This window comes from Neophocaena asiaeorientalis, unplaced genomic scaffold, assembly GCF_003031525.2.
Source record: "Neophocaena asiaeorientalis asiaeorientalis breed wild unplaced genomic scaffold, Neophocaena_asiaeorientalis_V1.1 scaffold171, whole genome shotgun sequence".
In the NCBI taxonomy this organism is placed as follows: Eukaryota; Metazoa; Chordata; class Mammalia; order Artiodactyla; family Phocoenidae; genus Neophocaena; species Neophocaena asiaeorientalis.
This window is the reverse complement of record NW_020174013.1, coordinates 927,044-950,333: the sequence shown is the minus strand read 5'-3', so window position 1 is coordinate 950,333 and position 23,290 is coordinate 927,044. Positions and strand designations below refer to the sequence as shown.

The following is a 23,290-nucleotide window of genomic DNA, read 5'->3' as shown; positions in this document are numbered from 1 at the left end:
TTTTAGAACTCTATTTTTCACTTTTACCTTTAAACAAATAGCTGTTAATATATTGACTTAATGAATTGCATGTGTAGAATATATAGCTGTGAAAATTAAACTAGAATATGCTACTGTAATTCTAAAAGTTTAAGAAACAAGATCTCATTTGGGGGGAAAGAAAGCCAGATGTTGGTATCTTTCAGACTACAGTTCTAGGTCAAAATGTTTATAGAGTATACCTTACCTACTTTTAAATGAAATTCATGTGCTTTTACGGTGTATCATGTGGTCAGTCAACTCAGTTGTCTGCTGAATGAGGCATGAAACATTATTTATACCAAATTATACATGGATATAAATATACAGTCAGATGTATAGCAGTTTGCTTTTTATTAGCATTTTTTGATATAATGACTTAAGGAATGTCAAGAGCATGGGAAACACATCTACATTGAATGTGCTTAGAATTTTCACAATTGAAACCTTCACTTTAAAAAGAAAACTCTTCAATTTAGTTCTTAAGTGAAGAGTGAGAAAGTGTGCAGAGTGTAGCTAGTAGGCAGTTTATGAGAATAAGGCATTTGAGTCTAGGTTTTTACTGCAGATAGCTCTGTATTACTCAAGAAGGGAAATAATCGACATTAATCCTTCACACTGACATTTGCAGCTCATAAGTGGGCTCCATTAAGGGATGGTTGAATTTTTAAAATTTTTTTATTCTGCCTCTCACCTCTCTCAAACCCACAAGATGGCAGAATAACTTCCAAACTGACCCAGCATGTGGGAGTGGGGCAGGAAGGCCTGAAAGTGTGGCTAGACAGCATGCATGCCAAGGTGCTGCTTCCTGGTGCTTCTACAAGTTGCCCGACATGCATGCTATTAGTGAGGCCCCAGGAGGGCGTGTTTTGGCTTCTTGTGTATTCTTTACAAAGAAACATGTTTGGTTATACAACTGGGCATCATCTTGGAGAGGCCTACACCATAAAGATGGTGGAAACCAAGTTTCTTAAAGATTGAAACAATTCATTGTAATCAGTTATTTTTAAGCAATTCTATTTTGTTTTTTGATTATGAGTGGGATAAAATTGCTCAAAGAGGATTAGGAATAGAGCTGAGATTCAGGACTGGGGCTAAATAATGGGTGGGTCTGGAGAGATTCCAAGTAAAAAAAACTAGTAGGGCTTCCTTGGTGGCGCAGTGGTTGAGAGTCCGCCTGCTGGTGCAGAGGACACGGGTTGGTGCCCTGGTCCGGGAAGATCCCACATGCCGCAGAGCGGCTGGGCCCGTGAGCCATGGCCACTGAGCCTGCGCGTCCGGAGCCTGTGCTCCGCAACGGGAGAGGCCACAACAGTGAGAGGCCCGTGAACCGCAAAAAAACAAAAAAACAAAAAACTAGTAGATCTCTAGATAAGCACATGCAAACTACGTTGAGCTATACATTTTTTGGTGGCATGGTCAGAATAGGAGAATCTGGACAATAATTTTTAGATTATGCTTTCAAGGGACGTAGTTATAGGACATAACTGATACTTGTGAGCCTTTACAGTAGTGTGAACTAGGCAGTTTGTCTCAATATCAGACATAAATTTTCATTATTCATTAGGCCATTATCTCCTTTCACTTTTTTCTTTAACTTTAATACCTTTAAGCATTTATAACTATAACTACTTACACAATAATTTAAAATAATGGTAATACATCTTTAAAATTATTTGGGTAAGTGTTTCTTTTTTAGCTTCTGGAGAAAGCTGGTATTCATTTTTAAAGTTGTCAAGTTATCCATGTGACTGTTTTGTTCAACCAGAAAAAAATGGTCTAAAACAGAATCATTTGGTGCAAACTATTTTGTTATGCAGAATGGTTATGTTTTTAGTTTAAATTACCATTTCAAAAATGTGTTGAAGTATTCAAGGAGAATGTTAGATAAGACTTCACTTTAAAAATGAACAAATTGGACGCATCACCCTCAGACTTACTCCTGTGAAATTTTCAATAATTGAAAGGCAGAAAAGTTGATATTTATGTAAACAGGTGGGCAAAAAAAATGAGTTCCAGCTGAGATAGTAAGATAGCTGTGTTCATCACTAAAGTGGCTCATGTTTCTCATGTTATAAAACGAACCTTCTAGTAACTATATCAAATTTTTGCAGAGAAGGTAATTCAGATTTAAGTGACACTTTTTTTTTTTAACTTGGCAGTACTTGACAACAGTCATTCCTTATGAGAAAAAAAATGGACCACCATCTATTGAAGATCTTCAGATATTAACAAAAAGTAAGCAAAGAAAAAATTCAACTGTTACCTTGTTTACTTTTGCTGATTCTAAACACTGATTTTAGTTGGCTGGTTTTGTTTCTGTTATTGTTTTATTTTGTCAATTTAGGATAGTAAATGATGGATGTCATCATTTATTCTTTTGAGAATGAAACCATAAATGGTTGTGACAAACACAGCACTCAATCTAGCGTTGATTTGTATTTTTCCTGCTTTTCTTATCTTTTGAAACATTTACAAGCTGAACTTTTGGAGGAAAAATGTAACAATTTCCCATCACCTCTTGTATATTTAAGAATATATCCATTTATCAATTAATAAGGTGCTTCATGGATCTTATATTAGTATGACTGTCAGAAACTCAGTAGGAAAGATTTAGAAATGCAGCCTAAAACACTCTCCTTTCTTAGGATTGTGGAAACCAAGGTAGGTAGTTACAGGTAGAAAATAAATTGATAGTAATATTTTAAGAATATTTATTCACTCAGCAAATATTTAATGAAGGCCTACTCTGTGCCAGGCCATGTTCTGAGCACTTGGGATACTTCAGTTCACAAAGCAGGCAAAAATACTCCACCTTCAATGGGCTTGCATTTTAAAATAACTTGTTAGACTTAAGAGACATTCAGTATAATGTATATTTATGATGGCCATAAATGAGCCCTGAATTCTGGTTCTATCCGTTACTTATAGGGATATCCTTGGAAGTCATTTACACTCTCTCAGTCACAGTGAAAAATGAGGATTAAAATATTTGCTCTCTTTACCTCATAGTAAATAAATTAATGTATGTGTGATTTGGGATAAGTCAGTCACTTGGCCTTGTTTTTCTTGAAGGGATTGAATTTGCTGATCTGTTAGGTTCTTTCTATTTATAAATATTTGTGATAACTATGAATTAAAGAGGGAGCCGAAAGAGAGAGCATCACATGAGTGGATATTAATGATGATATTGATTTTGGAAATTGAGGTGATCGAGGCATGGGTGGGGGGAGCACGAGGAAAGAAGTGTCTTATTTGCAAGCAGCCTGCCTGCTAACCTGAAGCTTTTATTCTTTCCTTTGAACAGTACTTTTCAGAACATTTCATACTTATGTGATGCCAGCCTGTATAAAATAAAGAATTAAGAGATTAACTGGGTGGCTAGCCCTCTACTTTTCAGGAAGAATGAGTGTCCAAGTTTACACAGGAGAATGGTTCATTACAGGGCTGCGTCTCGTAATTTCCAGTCCACCACACTTTTTAATAATGCTGGATTTTAATAGTGCTGGTTTTTGGTACGTGATTTTATGTAGAACTGAAAACAAATCTAAAATATGTTTGGAAGCAGAAATACTGAACATTAAGTATTTCTCTAAGAAGAGAGCACAGATATTGCCTAGAAGCCAGGAATTACTGAGGGGTCTCAGCTTCTCAGATCAAGGACAAACACATACTTAGCCAAACCAAAGTTGTCATAATTCCCACATCAGAATGTCCTAGGCCGATCCTTAGATGATGTCTTTATAGACTGACACAACTTGGAATTTGGGGCGAGTGAATGTATGTAGGGTGTGTGAATGAGTGTCCAAGTTAATATACTACATGAAGACAGTAGATGGAAGGATGACCTTTACTCTGAAAGTTTAAGAAAAGTGGTTATCTCCTGAAAATTTTGGGGAGAATCTGAGCCTCTGCCATCCCCACCTATAGATGTTACTGCAGGGGAAGCCCCGTAGAGACAGGCAGTGTTTAGATGTGTGTCCTTCTTCATAAAAGCTATTGGAGGTGCAATAATAGTAGTGATAAGAATTAGAGTAATATTAGTTGTGCTAATAATGATGGTAATGCTTACGTAGTGTATATTATGTGCCAGGTACTACTTTAAGTCCTTTACACCTGAATTAGTAACTTAATACTCACAACAACCCTTTGAGACAAGTCTAATGATTATTCCCATTTTACAGATGAGGAACTGGGTGGTTAAGTAACTTGCACACAGTCCCACTGCTAGGAAGTGGCAGAGCCGGGGTTTAAACCCAGGAAGACCGACTTGACGGTTACACTAGGTTGTCTTGTCATACGTCTGGGGGAGAATAGTGAGGCCTTTCCCCAGGATGCTCTGGAGAGTTCAAGTTGGCAGTCACTATGAAAGGGCAGTATAGGTGGTCTAGATGTTTTTTAACCACTGTAATAGTAGCTGTGTTTTCTGTTTTGTCTTTGCTTAGAGATCAAATTGTCAAATCTTTGCTTAGAGATCAAATTGTCAGATTCTCTTTAGGATGAGGCGAAATCACCCAGGTCCCTTTGGAGTATCAAGAAGTAAGCAGCCTGGCTGGGTGCTTGCTTCATGGGAAGTCTGTTCTTCATTTTGTTTTTTTCTTTAAAAGTTTCCAAGAAGGCTGACTGATGTGCTCCTTGGAGAGTACGGCTAACTCTTCATTTCCCTAAGAGTTCCTCCAGCTCATGAGACCTGCAGCACCAAGGTTCTCCTCTCCAGAGCTCATAGAAGTGCACATTATGGTAACTCACTTGCCAGTATTTATGGTGACAAAACTGGGGCTCTGTGTAATAACCCAGCTCCTGTTTCCTGCCTCCACTGTTTAGAAATTTTAAATCAGGGAAATAGCTCTCAGGTAGCTGCAGTATTCTTACCTGAACAAGGACTTATTCAACTATAACAAATTCTTGAACATTTGCAGTTGTATTTTCTCATCCAGAAAATAGTCAATTTGCATGAATTGTTATATCATGTAATTAAGACTAAGACTACAATGACTGAGGTTATCTGAATTTGAAATTGTGTTTTCTTTCTCCTTTATTTTGCAGTTCTTCGTGCCATGAAAGAGGATAGTGAAAAAGTTCCGAGTTTGTTGACTGATTATATACTGAAAGGTGAGTTTTAGAATAGTGTATGGGCAGTGGTTGGGAAGTTTTGATTCGTCAATAAATGCATTGTCTTGCTAATAGATTAAAAAGTAACTTCCAAACGCACAACTTTTATTTTGCAGGGTGAGAATAGATAACATGACGACTTATTTATGCTTCCAACATTATAAAGTGTGGTTATTTAGAATTTAATTTTTATTTGAAGTCCTGGGCTGGAAATAATTTCCACAGCTAAATTATAAACATCAAGGAAGGCAACGGAGGGACTTCCCTGGAAGTCCAGTGGTTAAGACTCTGAGCTTCCCCCGCAGGGGGCACGGGTTCGATCATCCCTGGTTGGGGAACTAAGATCCCACATGGCTGCGAGGAGCAGCCAAAAAAAAAAAAAGGCGGCATTGGAGGAAATGTTGTGGAGATATTGCCATAATGTTGTGAGTCTCAGATGTTGACGCTGAGGATTTGAGAAAGGTGGCCTCTGTCCTCTTGGGGACACTAGAAGAAGGACGGGTGAAGGAGGGAACAGTTACATCAGTTCACAGTCCCAAAGGGAATATGAACAGGGATGGGGTAAGGGTCAGGGAGTGGAGGGAGAAGGAGAAAAAGAATGGACTTTCATAAAGCCAGGGCAGTGAAGAGTGAGCCATACATCTTAGGAGCAAGATCGGCATCTCACAGGATGGGAACAGTGATGAGGCAAAGGAAGATCGTTTGAGACTTTAACGAGATCACCTGCTTTGCTGAGGAAGGAAGAAAATTTGGATGATAGAGGGACTGAAGAACTTATTTAATTATAGGCAAAAAGAATACTTTTCAGTGAAATTATTTCTTAAAAAGTAGCAGTTTTTTAGGTAACATATTTTCAGAGCATCGTAAAATGCATCCTGTAGTGTTTGATCCAATTTTGAGAGCAGTCAGCCTCTGGTCACACTTCTCTTCTTTGGGTTCTCTCTCTTCTCTATCAAGAGTAGCTAGTTGAACCGAAGGTTGGGATTTGTGAGACATCAGATAACTCAGATGGGACTTTTCTTCAATCATAGCTTCATAAAGGGGGAACCCTTGGTATAGTCATGAGCACAAAGTGAATATTACATGAGTATCACCTGTAAGACCTGACACCAAGCCAGCCATTAGTAGGTTAACAGGAGGGTAGAAAAGACTAAGTTGACATGATCGTTTTTTAAATAAGCTTTTTTTTTTCTTTCTGATAGAGAAGGGTTTTCTCTTCCTATTACATTCTGAATTAAAAACAAAACAAAAGGGCTTCCCTGGTGGCGCAGTGGTTGAGAGTCCGCCTGCCGATGCAGGGGACGCAGGTTCGTGCCCCGGTCTGGGAGGATCCCACATGCTGCGGAGCGGCTGGGCCTGTGAGCCATGGCCGCTGAGCCTGTGCGTCCGGAGCCTGTGCTCCACAGCGGGAGAGGCCACAACAGTGAGAGGCCCCTGTACCGCAAAACAAAACAAAAAAGTCTGACATCTTTGTTTGCTTTTGTGTTGTGCTAGCATTGGTATGAAAGCTGGATTGTTCTGAGGTTTGTTCTTCATAGATGTGAATCAGGAATGAGATGCACATAAAGAACATGTTTTAACTTTCAATTATAGTGGGTCTCTAGGGCACTGCCATGAGGGCCAGAGACAGAATGAGCTTCTGAAGCATTCTCTAGCTATTTTATTATCAGACTGCATGGGAGAATTTTATGACCCAGAGAGCAGTGTTCCGGGGGAGATGTGGGCGTGTGATTTTTTTTTTTAACATCTTTATTGGAGTATAATTGCTTTACAATGGTGTGTTAGTTTCTGCTGTATAACAAAGTGAATCAGCTATACATATACATGTATCCCCATATCTCCTCCCTCTTGCATCTCCCACCCTCCCTATCCCATCCCTCTAGGTGGTCACGAAGCACCGAGCTGATCTCCCTGTGCTATGCGGCTGCTTCCCACTAGCTATCTATTTTACGTTTGGTAGTGTATATATGTCCATGCCACTCTCTCACTTCGTCCCAGCTTACCCTTCCCCCTCCCTGTGTCCTCAAGTCCATTCTCTACGTCTGCGTCTTTATTCCTGTCCTGCAACTAGGTTCTTCAGAACCTTTTTATTTTAGATTCCACATATATGTGTTAGCATACGGTATTTGTTTTTCTCTTTCTGACTGACTTCACTCTGTATGACAGACTCTAGGTCCATCCACCTCACTACAAATAACTCAATTTCGTTTCTTTTTATGGCTGAGTAATACTCCATTGTATATATGTGCCACATCTTCTTTATCCATTCATCTGTTGATGGACACTTAGGTTGCGTCCATGTCCTGGCTATTGTAAATAGAGCTGCAATGAACATATTGGTACATGACTCTTTTTGAATTATGGTTTTCTCAGGGTATATGCCCAGCAGTGGGATTGCTGGGTCGTATGGTGGGGGTGTGACTTTTCCTTTCTTCCCTGAAAACCTGGGACTGTAACCACGACTCTGCACCACCTGCCCTAGCGAGGCGGCATGCCTCCAGCTCTGCTCCCCTTGCTCGGGCCCCTGGCTCTGGTCTGTGAGCCCAGGTCTAGCTAGACAGTACCTGCCACCGACGAGCTGCTTGGGTGCATGTGTTGCGGTTTTTGTCTTGGGTTTGTATTGTGAGGACTGGATGGAAAAGAAGTTGGGGTTCAGACTAAAGGGTGACTCTGTACTCTGAGAAAATGAAGAGGGGAGTGTAACACTCAGAGAAGTTCATGTGCATGGGAAGGTGAGGATGGAGAGCTATTTAAAATGCTCTTTCCCACCCATTCTGGAAATCCATAGCCAGTTAGTGATTTCTCTTCCTTGGGGACCAGTAGAACATTTTGCCCAGGAAGAGGGTATTGCTCAAGGGAGAACTCTCCTCCCCCTTTCCCGGTGGGACTTTCTCCTTGTTTTTAATGCCAGTGACTATGGCTTAGCTGCCTACATATACCACCTTAATTTCAGTGCAAAGGTAAGACGTGAAAGAAGGTAGAAAAGTGGCCTCATTTGGCCTGGAAAAGATGGGATGGATGCCGTATGGGCTACTTAAGCTTCTCTTTCTCACTGCTGTGTAATTACGCCACCGCAGCCTCCTCCCACCCCGGCCCTCAAGAGCTGTGCCAAAGCCTAGTAGTGTAGCTCTGGCTGCCACTGTGCTGACCCTAGATGGGAAGAAAATTGTGTGCAGACACTTGGATCCTTCTTTGACTTCACTGGGGAGCCGTTTGCTGTGTTATAAGCCTCGTACGGGGCTAACGTTATGGGTTTATATCTCTAAGTGGTACCCTAAGAGACATGGCCTTTTGGTATCTCATTTCTGGGCAATTCTAATCAATGTGTCTTGAGAAAACGTTTCATTGTTGGGTGTAGCCTTTTATACCTTAGAAAAAAATTGCTACTATAGATCCTTGCATTAATGTTTAGTTCTAATGGTGTTTTTTTATATACATAGAAAATGTATATACATAAAAATGTGTATAAATATATATACATCTTGTGTAAATATATACAAAATATTCATTTCTATTTAAAAGGGTTTTTTTTGTTTTGTTTTTCTTCCTCTAGTTCTGTGTCCTACATAGGGCAGCATAACTTCAGGAACAGCTTTATCGTCTGTGGACAGCAAGCTAAATTGCTTCTAGCATTATTCTGAAAGCTGGCTACCATTACCTTCCTGCTATTGGAAACTCAGGACACCTGAACTTGGGTTTGTGATTCAGTATTACTATAGTGATCATGCCTTCTCTAATGCTGTATATTATGAACCGAGGGAACTACGGCACTATTTTGAATTCTAGAGATTTTTTTTGTTGTTAAATACTAACAATTATGAACTCTTTTCCAGCTTTATAGAGTAAGGGGGAGTGATGTTAATTGTGCATGTACAGTTATATTTTTCGTGCCTGTTGGAGTTTTTAAGCCTTTCTGGATCTAAACTGCACTCACTCAAGAACTAGATCAAAGCACTGAGAGATTTATACTCGTTATTTTTCAGTGCTGGCAAGAACCAACACTGATTTCTTTGTAAGAGAATTGTCAGTGTAAATATTACCTACCAGTATTGTCCAGAGAGACTAAGACTTAAAAATTGGGGTGTTCTTGGAAGAAGGGAAACCAGAATATGCGTTGTCTTGGCTTAATACTTAGTCAATATCGAAACAGCTGGAGATGACTGATTTTAGAGGTTGCTGCCTTTCACCGTTGTTCATATTTTAACCATTAAGATGCCATTTACTTTCAGAATCTTGTATTAACTTTAGAGGTTTCATTGCTTCATTTCACTTGTCTGTGAAGAAGTGTCCTTTAAAAGGAGTTTGTATCCTTTAAGGTGCTTAAGAAACTGGATGCTGCAGCATTGCCCATTTCCTGTTGCTGTTATATTGTATTCATGCCTATGTGTTTTCCTAAAGTACTAATTCTAGAAACAGCTACTCATGGATCCATCACTAGTCATGAAAAACTTCTGCCAGTTCCAATCAAGTCAATGTCATTTAATAAACGTTGGGGGAAAAAAAGGTAATATATACTTGAGAGCTTTATTTTTGGGTTTTTGGTTTTTTGATTTTTTTCTTCCCTTCATCGTGCTGGATTCCTCCCCTCACTGTTCACACGTTGTCCGTCATTACAGTGTGTGAGCTGGTGAAACCTTGATTAGCCTCATGATCTAAGGAGGGGAGAGAGGGACTTTTTTCAGATCGTGCTAAGCTGCTGTGGAATGATGGAAGTCCTGTTCTTTTTCTGGGTCCGTGAGACATTCCTAACAGCCATGGCAGCTTCTTCCCATCGACAACATGAGTGTAAGTAGAGTCTCTCTAGGACCTGCTGTCGGGGGGGCTTTTAAAATTCCACTTAAACATCTGTGAGCATACAGAGCTACCCGGCTCAGTAAATGGGACAGCAGGACTGCAACGGCAGTAGCTCAGTTTGGAGTTGATGCCAGCGTGGCACTTGAGCCGTTCTCTAGGAGTATGTGGAACTTGAGATGGTTCCTTGTTTTATTAATGTCTTATTTGATAGCGAATATGTGGAACTAATTTGTCCCTTGCCCTTGAATTGATGAAGATGCATACTAATACAATAATATTAATAATTTAATCTGAATTTGTAAAAATTGTCTTATACTGAAGAAATACCACTTTGGAGATCATCCGAAAGAGTCAAAAGAGATTTTTTTTTGAAGCGACTCAACAGTGGTCTGTTTATAGTTCATTCTTAAGTTGATGCATCTGAAATGTATGAAAAATGTGCTATTTTTTCCTATCAACTCAAAGTCCCCTTTTAATGAGGTTTCCTCTATTTTGCTTGGTAACCCCTTTCTTCAGCATTAGTAAAATCCTAGGGTTTCCCACTACAGCCTTTTTCCTACACATGATGAATGAGTTTGACACTAATGATGAGATGGGCGTGTTTCTGATCTGTGACTGACAACAGGTAGGTTTTAAGTTTCTCTCACAGCAGCATCCCTGCGCTGTACACTTGATTGCTGGGCGGGGGACACCCCCCTTTTTTTTTTTTAAAACAAGGATTCCTTGGGAAAGGCCTGCCTCCTGAGAGAAGCACTGGGGCTGCTTGTGATGCCGGAACTGACAGCCTTAAAGTAAAAGGACGGGTCATCTTTCTCATCTCAGACACAGAATCTTTTTGAAAGTGACACTGTGTGATTTAGAGTCAAAGTGTTTATTTGCTGCCAAGAATCAAGTTGCAGGTAATCCTTTTACAGCCTTGTTTTTTGAAGAAAACAAACTGTAGAACTATAGTGCACTCCAAGTGCCATATATCTATTTTATTCTTCAGGAAATTATATTTTTCTTTTACAGAGCACAACAGGAACCAAAGTAAAAGAGTAACAGATATAGCACTCAGGATAAATCAAATATTTAAAATAATAAAAAAAATTTACACCTTGTCCTATATCCTGTTAGTATTTTCATAATATGGCCATGATTGAAAAAACAAAAAGCAAGCATTTACAATTTTTTGATAGACTTTTTATGCCAGGAATGGATTAATTGTCAACAAAAATTTATACTAATCAGGCTGATGTAGGTCTATTTTGGTAACATATCATTAACAAATTTATTTTGGAGATAAAAATATTGCCCCTTGGTAATAAATCTTTTTTTCTTTGATGCAAACAGCTAGAACACCTTTTTCTTTTCCTTTTTTTTGATATTCTAAGACAAAAGAAATGGTTAATCTTCAGATTAATAAATTAGGTCATTATAATAATAAATTAATTTTTTTTAAAGTTCAGCAACCTCTGTCCAAGTATTTACAACAATACTTGAAAGTTCCTTTACAAAACAGAACACATTTTCTTTTCACATTAAGCATACTGGGTATCTGTGTCTTTCACAACAAGCATTTTAAAAAGAAAAATCAATGCAACAAATGGGTAATTAGTATAAAAGTGCTAAGAGCTGTTTGAAAAGTTAACACTATAGTATACAGTCAGTTATATCTGAGGCAAACTACAACAAACTTCCAGCTTATTATGGACAATATTCCAGTAGTTGTTTCAAACAGTTGTTTGAAAAGAAAAAAAAAAAAAAATCCAGGAGCTGATTAGTGATGCAGATAAAACTGCCATCAAGGTCTCTGGCCAGTGAGCAAATTGAAAACCAAAAGCAAATCCAAATGAGGAAGATTTTTAATAAAGGAATACCTTCTCCATAGCAGGTATGATGCTGACTGCTCAAGGCGTGTGCATACACACACAAACACACATACACCCAACACTCACACGTTTCTCTTCCCAATTAAACTGCAAGTAGATTGAGACTGTGTTAATCAAAAATTTAAGTGATCAAAAGCACTGATATGGAATGCCTGTTTGTTTTTGTTCTGGTTAAAATCTCATAAAAATACATTCAACAGGAAAACATAAATTGTATGTGTATAAACATATATGCATATATATTATATACACACGCACACAAATACTTTTGTTTTTCTGAAGCATAAGATAGTTACATAAATATTCCTATAATTGCTAAAGTTTAAAGAGGCATAATTTTTTTTTGAGCTTCAACAAAGGTGCTTGAATAATATACAATTAAAATGAAGTAGTTTCTATTTTGTAGAATCAGTATATAATAAGGAAAAAAAGATCCCCAGTCTTTTTTTTTTTTAAAAAAGTTTCTTCTTAAGCTAGAGCTTCAACGAAAACTATGAACAACCGACAGAACAGAAGAAAGCAACAACAAACAAGGAAGTATAGCCCCTGGAAATGCCTGGTGTCCTTCACCCTCTTCTCCTTCCTGCCACACTGCTGTCAGAAAAGCTCCAGTGCTCACATCAAGAAACGACTCAGGTTTTATTCATTTGCTGACTCTGCTAGGAACTGGCTGATTGACTGACTTGGAAGAAAAAGAAAGCAGCAAAAAGTATAACTGTATATATCCTTAATCACCCGCTTTAGAGAAACGTCGCTACCCCATTTCTCTTGCTTCCTTACCACCTACTGCAGCTGTGACTGTATATAAAAGAAGCATGTGGCTTTAGGCCTGGGTTGGCTATCAAAAGGGTCTGATGTGCTCGTCTGGTAGTCTAAGGTGGTTATGGCAGCTGGATCGCAAGGCCTTTTTGTTTTCCTGCTCACTCAGGCCTGAGCTTTGCAGCAACCAGTGCAAGTCTTCCGAGCAACAGGAAAAAAATATCCTCTGGGCCACTGGACTGGATTTCTCCACAAGCCAAGCTGACCTATTTGTCTTCCCAACACCACCCTCCCACCCATTCGCCCCAACCAAACTCACTGTCCCCGTCCCCAAGTATCTCTACAGCTATATTACAAGCAAATATACCTTAGCAACTTTCAAACCTTTGGTTCTAAGACAACACTTGGTCAGTTATCTTGAGGAAGAGTGGGAATGCTTGTTCTGCACACTGCTGTCGACAGAGCCCAGCCCAGGAAGTCCTCAGCGCTGTACATCAAGTCACAATCCAAAACAATCCACTAAGCAAGTGCACGAATTCTAGTTTAAGAGCAGATTGAGTCGTTTTTCTGTCTTTCAAAACCTCATCCACACTGCCTCTCTTCACACCGTTTGGTAGAAATTGTCTGCCTGTAGGTGGTTCTGTTTTTGCTTGCTGTAGAAGCCACTGAATCTGGCGTCTGGTTCTGCGATTCTCAGTGTTCTCTGGGAACTGTCCACCTGGACTCGGGTTCCTTTCTTGCAGTCCACAGATACCAGCTGATTATTTAAAGAAGAAGGCTATTTAATGGGAGGAGGAAAAAGAACCACAAAGAATTAACTGCTTTACATATCTCAAACCAACAGATATTTAGTACCTCATTCAAGTGAGAAAACAGCATCCCAGCACATGGATGGGCAGACTGCGTGGGTTCACATCCTGCTCTGGTGCCAACTATACTTTTTTCGTGGCTGTGCTGCATGGCATGTGGTACCTTAGCTCCCCAACCAGGGATCCAGCCTGTGTCCCCTGCAGTGGAAGTGTGGAGCCTTAACCACTGGACCACCAGGGAAGTGCTGCCAACTATACTCTTACGAGGAATACTGAAAAACTGTTTAGGGGTGAAATGTCAATAAATTATGTCAAACGGAGGGGATGAAGGAACTGAGAAAATACGCAAGTGACATAATTATTTTCAAATCCTTGAAGTACAGACTGGTGCTTAAGAGGGCTGAAAGATGAGTGGAAGGTACCAGATAGACAGATTTTAAGATAAACGGACCATTTCTTATCAGGCTGTAAAATCAGCATCCCAGGTTGGGCCAGTCTGTCTGTATCCAGCCATATATACACTATGATATGAGCAGCTCTCTCCCCAGCTTTGCAGGTAGGGACTGTGTCTTGTGCAGCCCTGTATCCTGACCCAGCACACGCCCAGCACAGAGGCAATTTACATATTTGTTGTAAGAAAATCAGAGGTAGGATAACCATCTGACAAAAATTTTACGTGAAAGTATCATTATCTGTATGGTAAATTGGCTGTTTTCAGTTCTCGAGGTTGTATATCTTTTTTCTTTAGTAAAAACCAAACTGCAAAAAGTAGTTAGTGTTCAAAGGAATTATGATTTTTTCCCTTCATGAAAATGAATTATTTCCTGCTTGTTAAAATAGGCCGATTGAGGCCCTTTGCATTTGTATTGACAACAAACACATATTCTTTCCCCTGCAATATGAAATCTGACTCTCTTCACCTTGTCTGGTATTATTTCACACAGTCTCTTCATCGTTTGCTACCTTTCCCCTTTCTGCCTGCCTTTGACACATCTCCCTGTCCTTTGGACTTTTGTACATTGTCATGATCTTTTAGCTCTCCTCTTGCCGTCTTCTGTGTGTTATCTCCCTAACCTGTGATTTTTTTTCTTCCTCTCCCAATTCTAAGTTGATAGATGATTGAGAAATACCAAGTGACCAAGTTTTAATTTCTAATATAAACAACAATCACTTAGGAATCAATCCAGGGGTATCTCCTTATTTGAAAACTTTAAAGTAAATCCAGGAAATTGGATCTGTGAAAGGTCAGGATTCATTAACTGATGGATGACGGAGACTTGATCCAGCCATCTAGCCCAGGGCAAATACTATATATCTTGATCACCACAGCTTAATGTGCATTTGAAGCTATGAGGAGCAAAGTAAACATTTCACTGGCTAATAGAGAAGATATCAAGCAACTAAGGAAATCTAAGCGTACAAGCTTTCCTAGTTTGATCGTTTAAGAGGCTGAAACTTTGTCAGTACAATACCTTAGTTGGTGTTCGATACCAGCAAAGCAGTGGTATCCACTGTTTCTTCTGATTGATGAACAGGAATGCTATTATAATAGAGAGGCCTATTATTATGGGAACCACAACTGAGGCAATGGAGTCCAGCGAAGAATCTTCTCCTGAGTGCAGCCTGTTATTATCTCTGTAATCTACCTGGAGGGGACCCATGTCTAGAAGAAAAAAAATTACAAGCATTTATTACCTAAACCAGAATTTTTTTTTTTTTTTTTTTTGTTGCAGTACGCAGGCCTTTCACTGTTGTGGCCTCTCCCGTTGCAGAGCACAGGCTCTGGACGCGCAAGCTCAGCGGCCATGGCTCACGGGCCCAGCCGCTCTGCGGCATGTGGGATCTTCCCGGACCGGGGCACGAACCTGTGTCCCCTGTATCGGCAGGCGGACTCTCAACCACTGCGCCACCAGGGAAGCCCTAAACCAGAATTTTTAAGGATTATTTTAATTACATTGCAAATAGAGATCAGCAACGTGGTTTTATTGCTTCCTAGTACTTTAAGGCTAAAACATGATTAAAGTCTAATGTGGATCAAGAGCTCTTATGAGAGAGCAGAGCTCTTAGGGATGGATGTAAAAAAGAAAATATTAGGGTGAGAAGTTTTAGTAATTGGGCAGGATGATGCTGATTCTAGCTAATAAAGAAAATAAGAAAATTCTTATGCAGACTTTAAAGAAAAAGTGACTAGGGCTTCCCTGGTGGCGCAGTGGTTAAGAACCTGCCTGCCAATGCAGGGAACACGGGTTCAAGCCCTGGTCCGGGAAGATCCCACATGCCGTGGAGCAACTAAGGCCGTGCGCCACAACTACTGAGCCCGTGTGCCACAACTACTGAAGCCTGCGCACCCAGAGCCCGTGCTCCACAACAAGAGAAGCCACCGCAATGAGGAGCCCGCGCACTGCAACTAAGAGTAGCCCCCGCTCGCCACAACTAGAGAAAGCCTGTGCACAGCAACAAAGGTCCAATGCAACCAAAAATAAATAATTAATTAAAAACCATTTTTTTAAAAAAGTGACTAAAATTAGACTACTGAAAATATTTTAATTAATGTTAACCTTTATGGTCTTCTAAGATTTTGAAGCAGAAACATCAGCTTCGCTCCCTGTTTACCAACAAATAGGAGACTTGGACAAAGTATATGCTTCTACTTAGTAGTGTAATAGATAAGACTAATTAGTCGTGTACTCGTAAAAACCAAGCCAGAATCAAGAGCCTGGTCTTTTGGTTAATATTCTGGTTTACTGAGCTCTAAGCAAAAATGCCGTACTTTTCATAAACTTGTTGAAAACTCACTGGACCTACTGGATCATTTTCCTGCCTTGGTTATTGTACAAGGGACGTTTAATTTTGCTCTTATAAATGGTGGTCTTTTTGTTCTTTTAAATCATCATTCTTGCAATGAACACTGCAGACAGAGATAACAAATTTAAATAGATACCAATCAGGAGCACTCTCTGAATTCAGACTTCCTTATTTTTCTTTTATTTTGTTTCAAATAAACCACTGTAGTCAGGATGTCTTTAAATGCATCAAAGACCAGGTTAGTGAAAGATGCAGAACACATGCAATCAAAAGGACCTGCTTTTAAATTGTTTTGGAAACTCAGCTCATGAAGTAGTACAGCTTTGTGATGTTAATACTGTCTATAGTTTAAAACTCAGATTTTTATTAATATCCTTCTATGTGTATGTGGGGGGACGAGAAGAAGAGACCCTTCCTAGTCATTTTAGAGAGGCAGATGGTAATACTTTATAGGAAAGGGGAAAAAAAAGAACATATTTATCAGCATCAAGAAAAATGCTAAAGGGGGGAGTTCTCTGGTGGTCCAGTAGTTAGGACTCTGTCCGCACTTTCACTGCTGAGGGTGCGGGTTTCATCCCTGGCCAGGGAACTAAGATCCTGGAAGCTGTGCAGTGCGGCCAAAAAGAAGAGTAGTTTCTAACGCCAAAGGTAAAAGTAACATTGTTTTTTTTTTTTTTTTTTTTTTTTGCGGTACGCGGGCCTCTCACTGTTTTGGCTTCTCCCGTTGCAGAGCACAGGCTCCGGACACGTGCAGGCCCAGCGGCCATGGCTCACGGGCCCCGCCGCTCTGCAGCATGTGGGATCTTCCCGGACCGGGGCACGAACCCATGTCCCCTGCATTGGCAGGCGGACTCTCAACCACTGCGCCACCAGGGAAGCCCAAAAAGTAACATTTTATTGATGAATTCAGGTTTTAAAAACACAATGAATAAAAGAATGAATTTTCACCTTCCCACATTCCAAATGATATTGGAAGTGTTTTTAGGAATATATGTCATATAAGAAGATTAAAACGTAAATTAAGGAAAATCTTGGGGAAAGGAAAATGAAGCTTCAGTTGAGGTCTGTTACAAAATTTAGTCCTTAAATTCTGTTTTGATGCAAAAAGCAGGCCATAAAATTAGCTTTAAGCTTCCTAGCAGCCAAAGCAAAAATGGAAATAAGCATCATCAATAAGATTCACAATGTCTTTAAGATTAAAACAAATCAGCTGCTTAGGAGAATCATAAATTTTTTTGCTACTGATATATGAAGAAATTTCTCCTCAGGGTCTTTATAACAGAAATATTATGTCATACAGAGTCCTCAACGTAACATAATAAATATGGCTATGCTTATGACTAAAGCTCAGCATCCAGATGAGTTTGTGGCAAAGAGTAGGCACTAATATTTGTTGACTGAATGACTGTAAACATAATGCTGAAGCACCATTCAGTCAGCAGTTATATAAGGAGCCAAAACTTGGGTCCAGGAATCTGGTGCTCTGGTCATCTGGCTTGATCCAAGCATAACACTTAAAATATCTAGAGTAACAGACCATTAATCTCGCAAGCAATGAATACTGCTTCTTCCAAAAGAAATACAAAAACGGTCTAACAGTGATTTTGAAAATGTCCTTGGAGTACACAGGAGGCAGTACTGAGTCATGACTAAGAGCAAGCTTATACTCTTTTGATCAAGAGGACTACTTTTAGAGAGAAGGCAAGATTGACAGGAACTTGGCCTTGCTTTACCACTTAGCAGCTGAGAGACAGAATAACATCTCTATTACACACGACTAAAAGGACAGAGCAAGGGGAAAAAAAAAAACAACACATGGACTAATAAGCCTGATGAGTGGAAAAATCAACACAGTAATAAACTGAACTCCTCACGGAGTGAAAACTACCTGGAAGAAGAGGGTAACCTAATGCATAAATGCTTAATACAGAATCCACAGGAACAAGTGAGTATTATTACTTTGCTTACAAAGTTTATTCTCACACCTGCATTTGAGAGATGGCTTAGAAATTCCAGATACCAAGCTCTTATGACCAGGGACATATTTCTTTCCATCGTCATTAAGCCTCTGAGCATGTGGGACCAGAAAAAAGGCATTTTACCCAGTTACCTGCAGACTTATTTCATCATCCTGGGTTGTTAAATATGTTACAGCCAAGCAGGTCTTTCTTGGAGTGGTTATTTGAACTTACTTGGGCACGTATTTTAAAAGGTTACCCAAAAGTTGTTTTGAAAATTAGAAAAAAAAAAAAAAAGTAAACCATACACAAGACTAGACAGATCTCAGCTGACTTTGGCACTTACCTCTGGGGATATGGATAATGTCATTTTCACTAGGTGTGGGCCACAGGGGAACCTCCAGGTCAGTCTCTCCACGATGATTTGTCTTCTCAATGGGTATATTAGTTGGTTCCGGGACATACATTTCTAAAAGAAGGGGACATTTTTCATAAGAGATGATGGAGGGGCTCCTTATTGTTGACTTGTCTCCTCAATCCAAATGGACGGTGCATGCAATACAACACAACATGTCCTGGGACATGAAAGATCCAGTTTCCACCTTGACATCATTAATGCTACAGTTACTAGCTTTGTAGGGGTGGGAAACATGTCCTATAACGATTTAAAAAGACGGGAGAAGATTACTCCTCCACCTGGGTCAGAAGCTCTGCTTTTTCATGACAAACGCTGTTGGCTCTACAGATTCATGCAAGCTGATGGTCACTGGCTGAAATGAAAGGATTTCTTTTACTTTCCATCTAATAAATTATACTTTAATAACTTGCTCTTTAATAAATGAGTGTTGAATCATTTATATGAAATATGTCACAGGAAGTGAAAAAGTTAAAGCATCTTCCATTCTTTATTCATTTCCCCTCCACGGGAATGGATGTTGGCAGACCTCATGAGGTGCTGCCCGATATAAGTCTTAAATGTCTACTGTGTTATTCCTGGAACCATGTAGATTGGAAACTGATCTTGAGTAAACATATTAATATTATCTAACTCAATCATATAGACACTTTGGTCAACAAGATACTACAACATGAAACAAAACCGAGAAGAATGATATTCATTCATCTCCAATATCAGGGTTTTTTTTTTTTTTTTGAAGCCGAGTTCTAAAGGGACCAGTGAGAAAATCCAAAGCTTTCCGTGGTTCCTACATAAATATTTGTATATCCCTACTTCATCTGGCTAACAATAATTAGCCAACTTTTAAAAGAAATAATTCTTAAGAACCTCTGTTTTCAAAATATAACAATAGAAGTCAGCCTCAATCATGTACTTCTTGGCCAGGGCCTGCCATATTATTAACTGATTTTTATAATAGGGTTACCCAACATTGGGAATACTCACTAATATTCAGCCTAATTTCGTCCAAAATAAAATACATGAAATACGTTATGTAAGTTAAAAGAAAGTCCTCTCTGCTCACAGCGATCACGTTCTATCCCAAAGTTACCAGCCTTTCAAGAAGTGAACTTTAAAAAGGGTAAATCTGAGAGAAGGGAAGAGTGATAGAGAATAGAGTACGTGCTAAACTTCCACTGTGAGTTAACCGAGCATCTGCCAGGGAAATAAATGCTAAGACGTTAAGAAATTGCCCAAGATTATGCACCCAGGAACCAGCAGAGCTGGGCTTCCAATCCAGTTCTGTGATTCCAAAGCCCAGGTCTTCCTATTGCCCCCAAGAATAAAGTCACTTCGGCTTTTGCTTTTCTTAACTTAAATTCTAAGACCTCAAACACGGCAAGAAGTAGACACTCTTAGAGTTCTGAAAGGTTCAACACGTCTCTAAAAACTCTAGAATTAAAAAGAGAAGTTATTGAAAACATTTTCATCCACAGAAGCAGGGGTCTGAGTATAAACTAGTGATTCCAAACTTTTCTATCATCTGAATCACCTGAGGAGCTTATAAAATGTGCTGACGCTCACAGGTCCTGATTCAATAAGTCCGGGCTGGGTGGGTCTGGGGTGTGTGTGTGTGTAGGGATGGTGTTCAGCTCGCCCACTGAAACATCTCGATATGTGATACGAATTTCCTGGAGGAATTCGGGAAGAAAACCTCCTTGACATTTACATGACATCTTTCAGTGCCGTGGCACCCTGAGCCCCTGCCCTGTCTGGTCCAGCGCACAGCCTGGAGCTTTCCTATCCCAACAGGGGCTGACCTGCCACTGCCTTCTGAGGCCTCGGGAGAAAAGGCTAACATGAGATCCATGTCGAAAACCTGTGAATGTCAGCAGCTAAGTGGCAAAGACCTCCTCTGCGGAGACTCCCAGGGCTGGGGTCAATTCAGGTCAGCTCAGGGTCTTTCCTGACAGCAGCAGGCAAGCAGCATTGAAATTCTTGTGCCTCATACCTGCCTACAGGTAGATTTCAGTGAAACCCTACAAACAACACAGACTTGACAGTGTGAGTTCTCTTCCCACAGGTGCTTAGAAAGGCCCTCCTTGGCAACAGAGGGGAAAGTTGGAAGGATCTACCTAGGATGCAGGAGGATGTCTTACTCAGTGACTGCTAACTACCATTGTTCAGCAAATATTTTCCAAGTATTTCCTATGTGGCAGGCACTGGCCTAAGCTGGGGGGATACAGTTGTGAGCAAGACCAGTCCTGCCCTCACGGGCCTCTCATGATGAGTTATTTCTCACCGTCTGGCAGCTCATGGCCTGTCCTCTGGACCAGTTTGCTCCACTAAACTCAGTTCCGCTCTGATTAAAATCTACCCACGCCTCCTTCTTTATCATAAAATACTCAAAGCTCCAGTTCAGAGCCCTCAAGTCTAAGGGGAGAGGGTCATTTCCCTTTGATGTGAACTTAAGAGGGAAGCCACCTCAGAGCAGTTTTGTCAAAAAGTACAAAACTTTCAGCAAAAAAACTACTTGAAGAAACAAAAAGAAGTGTGGGTGCTGCTGTGTTTCCATGCCTAGGCCCAGGCCTGCCATGGCCAAAGACTGCATTCAACCCCAACTCTAAAATAGAACCCTTCCGGTATTTACTACAAGAGTCCTTTATAAAGCTGCTGGCATTGTGGATGACAGGGCCAGGGGAGTGACACAGATCTTTCCCTGGCCAGGTGGCACAGATCACGGGCACATGGTCAGAATTAAAGAATTACAACTGGGGTCAGATTTGACCTGAACTTCAGAGGAACCTACTGGGGATGTATTTTACAGTCAGAGGCACCTGGCCCATTCATTGTAAGAGCCACCCTCCTTAAAATGTCCTTTTCTGGATATGGGGCAGGGTGCTTGGGGCTTACAAGGGGAGGACACCATTTTCTGGGAGATGGAACTGTAAGTAACCTTAGGACTGGGGACTCCTGGGTCCTCTGCTAACTAGCTGCATGGCTTTGGATAATTCACTTAACTTTTCTGACCCTGTTTTCTATAAAATGGGACAAGTACTAACCAGCAAATCAGTTCACAGGTCTGGTACTTGTATCCAAAGATGGCAGAGGGGGAAAGTGCTTTGTAAGGGTGAGGCTGTTCAGAACGTTAGCTGGTGTGCGTAGGGGACAAAGCCAAGTAGCTTGAGCTTTCCAGGTGAGAATCGGCAACGTGAAACTTCAGAGGGCCCGGGAGAAAAATGGGACAGGAATCCAGGCTTCCTGTCGGGCCACACTTAATCAAATGTAAGGTGGCAGAGCTCACCTGACTGCAAAATTTGCTGAGATAAGATGGAGAAATGATTCATGAATAATACATCAGAAGCAGAAGGGTGACTTAACAGAAATTAAATTCCAATCCAACAGTAAATGCTGACTGAGAAGTCACTGGAGAAATCTCTAGTTATGAGCAGGATGTTAGTGAAACCTGCACTCTTTCCTCTATTAAACTCGCAACCGAGGAGAGTGGATCTTTCCCTCTATTCCTGCCGCCATCACCTGAATTTGGGTCCTAATCATCACACATCTGGGACGTCTACAGTGCAAGTCACAGCTGTCCTGGCTTCTGGTCTCTCCCTGCTTCAGTCCTCCTACAGATCACTGAGTGGCTCCCCAAAGCACCTCCATGATCGTGTTTCATCTGCTCAAAAATGAGCCACGAAGGACAGAGAACAAAATCTACCTCTCCAATCGACAATTAAGGCCCTAAAAATCTGGACCAAAGTCATCTTCTCTGTCCTTATTTCCCGCTCCTAGAACTCCCTATTCCAGGGGCATTTGGCCTTGACCTTTCTGTCTCAGGGTCTTTGGTCAGATTACCCTTTCACTCCAATTAAGAGAACCCACCTGTCTTTCAAGGTCTAGCTCAATTCTTCAGTGAAAGCCTCCAAGACCCCCCTCTACTCCACAGGAAAATCCTATCTGTGAACTTAGCACTCGTGGTCTGTAGCTGGGCTGTGTAATGGTTGTCTCCAATTCACCCCCTCCCCTTCTCTCTAGAAACCATTCTAAGTAGATTTCGCCGCCACCACTGTACGGAAATGGCTCTCGTCAGGACGACTAGGAAAACGCTAAATGCACAGCAGTCAGTCCCCGCTTCTCACCTGATGTCACCCAACAGCACTCCTCCTACCCTCTCTCCATGTGGCTCCCAGGTCATAGCTCTCTCCGTTTCTTCCCGTGTGCCAGGGGCTCATTCTCTGTCTCCTCTGCCAGTCCCTCCCCACCTGCCCAGATCCCAAAGTTGGAGGGTTCCTGGGTTCAGTCCCAGGCTCCCTTTTCCTCTCTATATCCACTCACTCCTTGAGTGACCTCGTCCGGTCTCAAGGCTTGAAAACCACCTGTGGCTGACAATGTTCAAGTTTATAGACCCATCTCCCATTTCTCTCCTGAACTCCAGATCAGACAGATTCACTGTCTATTCATTATCTCCACTTAGATGTCCAATGGAGATTTCAAACTAAAAACTCCCCAAACCAAACTGATTTTACACCAGAGCTGCAACTCCATATTTTAGTCAAAAACATTATAGTCGTCCTTGGCATCTCTCTTCCTCCCACTCCTCACATCACATTCAAATCCTATGGATTCTACTCTTTCACTAGAATCAGAACCCAACCATTTCTCCTACCTCCACAGCTACTGCCCCGGTACAGGCCACACTCATCTCTCACCTGCATCACTGGCCTCTCTGCTTCCACTCCTGCAAGTCACGTTCCATCACTCCTC

The 23,290-nt window shown here is 40.8% G+C and overlaps 2 protein-coding genes across 5 annotated transcripts in view; one reads left to right on the top strand and one right to left on the bottom strand.

The window, feature by feature from the left end:
- The window catches only part of FEZ2 (fasciculation and elongation protein zeta 2), a 42,537-nt gene extending 32,899 nt beyond the window's left edge, over window positions 1-9,638 (top strand). For both annotated transcript variants that reach the window (XM_024753624.1, XM_024753623.1), the window contains 3 exons: window positions 2,181-2,256; window positions 5,065-5,130; window positions 8,684-9,638. In XM_024753624.1, the coding sequence (XP_024609392.1) occupies window positions 2,181-2,256; window positions 5,065-5,130; window positions 8,684-8,700 (159 nt within the window). In that variant the 3' untranslated portion in view covers window positions 8,701-9,638. The remainder of the gene's footprint in view (window positions 1-2,180; window positions 2,257-5,064; window positions 5,131-8,683) is intronic.
- Window positions 9,639-10,776: 1,138 nt separating this feature from the next.
- CRIM1 (cysteine rich transmembrane BMP regulator 1) overlaps window positions 10,777-23,290 on the bottom strand; it is a 210,317-nt gene continuing 197,803 nt past the window's right edge. For all 3 annotated transcript variants that reach the window (XM_024753592.1, XM_024753593.1, XM_024753594.1), the window contains 3 exons: window positions 18,473-18,595; window positions 14,836-15,026; window positions 10,777-13,332 (listed from right to left, as the gene is read on the bottom strand). In XM_024753592.1, the coding sequence (XP_024609360.1) occupies window positions 13,156-13,332; window positions 14,836-15,026; window positions 18,473-18,595 (491 nt within the window). In that variant the 3' untranslated portion in view covers window positions 10,777-13,155. The remainder of the gene's footprint in view (window positions 13,333-14,835; window positions 15,027-18,472; window positions 18,596-23,290) is intronic.